This window comes from Camellia sinensis, chromosome 9, assembly GCF_055761805.1.
Source record: "Camellia sinensis isolate YWXY chromosome 9, ASM5576180v1, whole genome shotgun sequence".
NCBI classification, from domain to species: domain Eukaryota; kingdom Viridiplantae; phylum Streptophyta; class Magnoliopsida; order Ericales; family Theaceae; genus Camellia; species Camellia sinensis.
In genome coordinates this window covers 69,955,303-69,962,888 of record NC_138969.1, presented here as the reverse complement: position 1 = coordinate 69,962,888, position 7,586 = coordinate 69,955,303, and the positions used below count along the sequence as shown (strand labels likewise).

Here is a 7,586-nt window from a genome sequence, read left to right as displayed (position 1 = left end):
GAAGCTGAGTTCAAAGGGATGAATAAGGACTTTGTGAACTCCTTTGGCTAAGGAAGTCACTTACAGAAATTGGTTTCCCACATGCTTCAGCAATGGAGTTATTTTGTGATAACAAAGCAGCCATGTCCAACATGATCGTACAAAATATGTTGAAGTGGATCGACATTTCATCAAGGAAAAGCTCAAGGCTAGGATAGTTTAGTTTCCGTTTGTCAAATAAGAAGATCAACTGGCAGACATGTTAACTAAAGGCGTTTCAAGTAAAAATGTTCTATAACTCACTTGACAAGTCGAGCATTGGTGACATCTTTGCACCAACTTAAGGGGGAGTGTTAGTATGAGTTGTAAATCAAGGGTAATTGTAAATAATTGCAGAGATTGCCTACTGTATTTAGATGAGATTGCACCAATTTTGGGTCAATCACAATCACAACCTAAATTAGATTATTTCCTAGAATAGTTTCCTATAGAATAAATCTTTGTATAAAAGTCTATATATATGTACTTGTAATTCATAGAGAAAATATCAATTAAAGCCATACATTTTCCATATGTTTTACATAAGTATCTAGACATATATGCAATTTGTTCGACACTGAGCATTCAGATGAAAATGTTATAACTAATTTTCTATTGTTTGGACTGAGTATCCGAACATATTTAATTTGTTCATTATTGAGTATCCAAAGAAACTTTGTAGGGTTTGAAATTAAGAATTCGAACATATATAATTTGTTAGCACGGAGTGTCTAGATGAAAAACCTATTAGATTTGGGGTGTAGAAAGTAAAATTTTTAGGTATCTTTTATTTTTAAAGTTATAATAAATATTATTTAGGGTGTCCAAATAAATAAATAAATATTTAATTTTTCAATTGGGTGTTCCAAGTAATGGGATGCCCGACTTAATTTTTGGGGTGCATTTAGAACTATCCCATGTGTAAAAAGGGATTAAGTGCAGCAATGTAATATTTTGAAGTGGTTAATTGTTGAGTTTAAAGTTATGGGGACAAAATACAAATGGGTGATAGTTTAGGGGGTTTATTGTCATTTATGCATAAGCAAAATAATAAAAAATAAATTTGTTTTTGATATTTCAATGTTAATAATTGCCTTTGTCTCAAGGAAAATAGCCAGAGCCACCTCTTAACATTGGCTCAAGGATTGGTATTGTATCAATATGCAATAAATGGTACGGTATAATTTGGTAAACACCAAAATCAAGCCTCTGAAGCTCAATTTCACAGGAACATGATTGATAACTACATATATTTACCATCACAAACCCCCTTTATCTCTCAGAATTGCTATAAAAATGAAAAACCTAGAGCAGGCAGACAGAAAGAGAGAAACCTAACAAATGAACATACAAAAAAACCAAAAATCAACATCCACCACATTGCTGCATCTAAGCAGCAATGGAATTTCAATAAAATTCCAGGTGCACTCTGGTCCTTCCCTCCAGTTGATGTGTATTCATATTTCCAATCCACTTTTGTAGATTCGTGAATAAATGAGACCTAGATTATTATTATTATCATCGCAGAGCATTCACAAAAGCCATCAACGAATCGACATCTCTCTTCTCGGAGGGGTACTTTATGGGCCGAGAAGAGTGTTTGGGGAAGAAGAGTATTGTCGGGAAACTCCCTAACTGCAATTCTTGTTGTGCAAATGCCTTCTGCTCACCATCTGCTCTGAACTTTCCCACCTTCACACCGCTCCCTGCTAGCTTCTCAGCCAACTCAACATATGATCCTTCCATGGCCTGCTCACAATTTCAAACAACACTATGTTAAGAGTGGAATCCCAAAACCCATGTTCAGAGTTACTAAACCATTTTGATTAGGAATATAATGTTTACCTGGCAAAATTGGCACCAAGGTGCGTAGAGAACAACAAGCCAAGGCTCTCTACGGTCCTCCAATTTTAACAAATTCTCCATCCCTTTCCTGTTCAAGTTCACAACATTCTGGGTATCAAATATATCGGTTTCTGTGGCAGTCCCATTGGCGTGGACAGCCCCATTTCCACTTCCACTGACATTTTTGTCCTTGATATTTCCTTTGTGGAGGCCACACTCCTTGGCCTTTGCATCTTCCCACCACCATCTTCCTTCTCTCTCATGTTGCCCCGGTAGGACCGGCCTCGTGCAAGGCTCACACCCAATTGAGATGTACCCTTGAGAGTGCAATGAATTAACAGGCACATTCATGGTTCGAAGAAAATTCCAAATGTCATGTCCCTCTACATTTGCCACTGGATTCCACTTCACCAAGCTACCAATCCCACCATCCATTCCCTCAAAAACAGGGTCAACCTGGACTACAGGAATTTCTGACCTAGTACCCGGAGATTGATCTTTCCTTTGCCCAGTTATCCAGGCACGTAATCCTTTAAGAGCCCTCCGCAAGGGTCTCACTTTCCTCACACGACAGCACTCTTGGTGACCATCCTCATAGAAAGAGAACAGTCCTTTGCTCCTTACTAAGGCCTGAACTTCTATGGCATCAGGAAACATGTACTCAATGCGAATGCCATAACGCTTCTCAACTGTGTCAAAGAATTTATATGTTTCTGGATTGAGTCTCCCGGTGTCCAAGCTGAATACCCTAAATGGCCGACCAGTTAAGTGTGCATATTCAATCAAAGCTACATCTTCGGCACCACTGCAAAAAGACGAGCAGTTTTTCAGACACAGTTCAATCTTTGAATCAAAAGGTTGCTAATATTATTGTTCTTTATATGCATGGCATCTATGTACAAAGATGGTAAAAAAAATTGACCAAAGGACCATTCAGATTTTGACAACTGTTCATTTAACAATAAAAAATTACAAAATTCAAATCTCGCTTCAGAAGTAACAAGTAATATAAGACTGTAATAGAAGAGAGAATTCAACCAAAACAGTAATCATTTATTGGGAAAAAATCAATATACTTCTAATGTGGAATGAGGACCAACTAGGACAGAAATAAAGCATTTGGTCCAGACTTCGACTGTAACAATCGAAAAGAATCTTTTGGGAGCTCAAGTGTCCAATTTGATTTAATCTGCATAGACTGCCTCACGGCATCTTTTGATCTAATCTATTCCATTATATAAAACACAAAACTCAGAAGCTTTGTCATGCTTTTTTCTTTTCCAAAATACCCCTAAAATTGGTAATGGCTAAAGCTCCATATTAAAAGTAACTACTAAACCATTTTCTAATTCAATGCTCATTCGTTAAACCACTTAAAAGTTTAGATGTACAATTACAAACGCATTGCATTTGCACCTACTACTAGGATTGGAATAACAAGGACCGGTGATAGAAATGAAGTTTAAGCTACATAAACATACACACGAATTCAGTATTTAAATGTCTGTTCCTGAAAATGGAACACTACCATATTTTTACTTAAATTTGAAGATATGAACCCATTAAGGAGATTCACAACTAAAAACTTAAACAAATAAAATTAAAGCTGTAACAAAATGCCTATTGACTTCAATTCTACTACTAATTCCTTAGAAAATTAACATAAAGTTTACATATCAATTAATTTGGTGTAACATCTTAGGATCATCTGATTCATGCATTTTGTTCTGCTCCCAATAATTTTCATTTCCTTTTAACTAATAAATCAATGACAACTCAACTTGTATCGACTCCATCAAACTTTTTTGTTTTTTGTTTTTTCAGGATCTCAAATTGAAAAATGGGATAAGAGAGAAAAAGAATTACCTGAAAGCAATTGCAATGTCATTCCCGAATGTTTCAAGGGCTTTATCCATAATTTCAAGAGGAGAAGCATTTTCAAGGTGCTTAGCCAGTTGCTCATAGTCCTCCTCCACCTCTACTTTCTCTGCCACCTCTGCAATTACAAAACCACATCAGGGCCAAACCCGTCATTACACATCCCACTAATAGATATGTATAAGGATAAATTACACTTTGCAGCCTCTTTATTTTCTATTTTCTCACTTTAGCTCCTTTACGTTTCAATTTTTTTTTAATTTACTTCTAAATTCTATAACCCAATTTACTTCTAAAGTTAACTTGTACTAAAAATTAGATAAAAAAAATTGTCACTATAATTGCCACATTTGCCACATTGATATAAAAGACATATTATTATATTAAAATTTGGGTAGAAGTGCGATTTATGTATAATAAAATATTTTTATACTACGTGACTGTAAATGTATTATTTTTTTGTCTAATTTTAAACATTTATGTACCATTTTATTTAGTTTTTAAATTAACATTTAGATTTTAAAAAAAAAATCAAAAAGACATGTTTGAGTTACTAATTTTCAAAACTCATTTTAAAATTATTTTTCTCTCGTCTCTTTTTATTTTTATTAATAAATCCATCAATCACTTTTTCTCTCTCTCCCCTCTTTTCTTATTCATTCACATTTTATCCATCAATCAATTAAATTTTCTCTTCCACACATTTATCCCATTAAAAATAAAAAAACAAAAAAATTATAAATTATTCAAAAATTATTTTCAAAACTCATGCCTAAATAAATTTTTAATTTTTAAAACTCTTCTCAACAAAGTATCTTTCAAAGTACAACTCAAAACTTTTTTAAAAAATTAAACCAAATGGAGCTTTGATTTTTTAGAGTAAATTAGAAAAATGAACGGCCAAATTGAAAAAAAAAAATTAGGGGTAGAATATGTATAATTTAGAGAGAGAATATAGGGAGAACATACGTACCAGGAGGAGCAACGAGTGTTGAAGCGAGAGGGACAATCAAATCGTTCCGTTTGGGTTCGGCATTCAACGGCTTCACCGAACTCCTCCTCCGAGAATAATTCAAAGCCGCCGATTGAGAATGATTCCGATCCAATGGCTGAAAATAACCAACCTGTGATGAAACTGCAAAATCGACCCCAAAACCATTAAAAAAAAGAAAAAAAACCAAATCAAGCCACAATTCAAATCCAAAAAAATCAATAAATTCACAATTCAGACATAAAATCAAAGATAAACATAAACATACGTTTGGAATGGTCATTGAAGCGAGAAGCAATAGAGCCAGCAATAGAAGTAGAAGAAGTAACAGCCAACGCCATTACAGAGCTTCTCTCTCTAGAAATTGCTTACAGACTTTCTCTCTCTAGAAACTGCTTTATGTGATGAGAGGTTTGGATGCGTGTGTTTGTGTTTTTTGAGAGTGAATTTTTATTTTGTTGGGACTGTTTTTTTGGGAAGAGAAATGGACGGGGAGAGGTTAAATAGTGGAGCACCGAAGAGGGCGGCCTTTTCAGGTTCATTGAACCTAGACGCTTTTTAGAACCCTTTTGCGTGGCTTTATTGTTCGTCCTACGTGGCGATTTATTATTGGCTTATCGTCGAGTTCATGGCTCAGCGCTTTCGTCACTTCGCGGCCCGAAGAGGAAGACCGCTCAATGATTAATGTCCTTAGATTCTTCTGCGATCCTTCTGTACTCATCATTTAGAGTGTCCCTATAATTTTTATCTTTTTATGAAAAGATGGGTAAAAAAATAAAGAGATAATGTGATAAAAAAAAGATAAAAAGATGAATTATTTTAGGTATGTCAAACTTGACCTTATTTATTATTGGGATAAATAAAATACACTAAGACCCCGTTTGTTTTCAGAGATAGAATGGAAGAGATTTATAGTGAGGGAATTAATAGTAAGGGGATTGATAGTGAGAGGCTTGTTAAATTATTTTTATATAAAATAATAAAACAAATAAAAAAATATAAAAATTAAACATTAATATTTTTTAAAAAATTCCTAATATAAAAAAAATAAAAAAATTTCTAATCCCCTCACTATTTTTTTAATACCATCTCTACCTTCTCACTATGAATCTCCCTTTCAAGGGTATTAGTAATACCAATGTATTAGTAGTATCAAGGTCATCTCTCAAAACAAGTAAGGTATTAGTAATAATAAGGTATTAGTAATCCCAATCCCCTTCCTATAATCCCAAACAAAAGGGGCCTAAGGCCCCGTTTGTTTTGGGAGATAGAATGGAGGGGATTGATAGTGAGGGGATTAATAGTGAGGGGATTATTAGTGAGGGGATTGATAGTGAGGGAATTAATAGTGAGGAATTGTTAAATTATTTTTATATAAAATAATAAAACAAATAAAAAAATATAAAAAATTAAAAATTATATTTTAAAAAAAATTCCCATATATAAAAAATAAAAAAATTTCTAATCCCCTCACTATTTTTCTAATACCATCTCTACCTCCTCCTTACCAATCCCCTCTCCAAGGATATTAGTAATACCAAGGCCCCGTTTGTTTTGGGAGATAGAATGGAGGGGATTGATAGTGAAGGGATTAATAGTGAGGGGATTGTTAGTAAGGGGATTGATAGTGAGGGGATTAATAATGCGGAATTGTTAAATTATTTTTATATAAAATAATAAAAAAATGTAAAAATATAAAAAATTAAACATTATATTTAAAAAAAATTCCCAATATATAAAAAATAAAAAAATTTCTAATCCCCTCACTATTTTCTAATACTATCTCTACTTTCTCCTTACCAATCCTCCTTCCAAGGGTATTAGTAATACCAAGGGACTAATAGTCCCAAGGCTATCTCTGCAAACAAATAAGGGCATTAGTAATGCCTTGGTATTACTAGTCCCAATACCCTCCCTATAGCCTAAAACAAACGGGGCCTTAGGGCATGGTGGGGATGCTCTAACCTAGTATATATTTTGAAATTTGTATAAAATATGGATTGACTCATATAATTTAAAAAATAAAATTCTTAATCATTATTTTATATAATAAAATTACTTGAATTATATACTGAAATATATCGATGATATTATTAAAAATTATTAATTGACTTGATAATTTATTAATAAAAATGAATATTTGTTATCAAATTAAAAAAAAAAATCTAGAGACAAAATGTAATTTTTAAAATATATAGGGTAATTTGTATTTTAAATAAATCACATGGGGGCATGGTTTTAAAAACCGGACCGGACCGGCCGGTTCAACCGGTTGAACCGCCGACCGGTCGAGGTTCCGGTCCGGGTATACCCATAGAACCGGTCGCAGTGTAAAACCGGCCTATTTTGGGAGAACCGAGAAAACCGGCGGTCACGAATTTTTGAATTTTTTTTTCTTCTTTTTATTCTTTCTTTCTTTTCTTTCTTTCTTATATTATATATATATATATATATATATATATATATATTATATTATATATATATAATAAAATTTTAATTGAAAACTCTCTTTTAAGGGTCTCCTCTTGTGAGGAATCCCATTGAGAGCTTGAAATTATTGTGAAAGCCTCTATCTATTTATAAGAAAAAAATTCTTCCAAAAAAACTCAAGAAATCTATGTGGGATTCAATCAAATCTATTGGAGGGAAACTTAAAGTTTTGATATCCCTCCAAAATTTTTGCTCTTCTTTCAATCAAATTATTTGAATTAAAATCATATGGAGGGAATATTGAATATTGAATATTTGATTTCTTCTTCCAAAATTAAAATTAATAATATTTTTAAATATATTTTTATATTTTTTAATAAAAAAAATATTAAGAGAAATATTTAAGATTATTAAAATTTTTAAT

The 7,586-nt window shown here is 32.8% G+C and overlaps 1 protein-coding gene across 1 annotated transcript; it reads right to left on the bottom strand.

Moving 5' to 3' along the window:
• Window positions 1-1,202: 1,202 nt before the first annotated feature.
• LOC114263981 (5'-adenylylsulfate reductase 1, chloroplastic) lies at window positions 1,203-5,424 on the bottom strand. Its single transcript, XM_028204570.2, has 5 exons — window positions 5,001-5,424; window positions 4,715-4,876; window positions 3,730-3,859; window positions 1,864-2,668; window positions 1,203-1,767 (listed from the first exon to the last, which is right to left on the bottom strand). Exons 1-5 carry the CDS (start codon window positions 5,071-5,073, stop codon window positions 1,537-1,539), a joined length of 1,401 nt encoding a protein of 466 aa, XP_028060371.1. The 5' UTR covers window positions 5,074-5,424; the 3' UTR covers window positions 1,203-1,536.
• Between the last annotated feature and the right edge of the window lie 2,162 nt (window positions 5,425-7,586).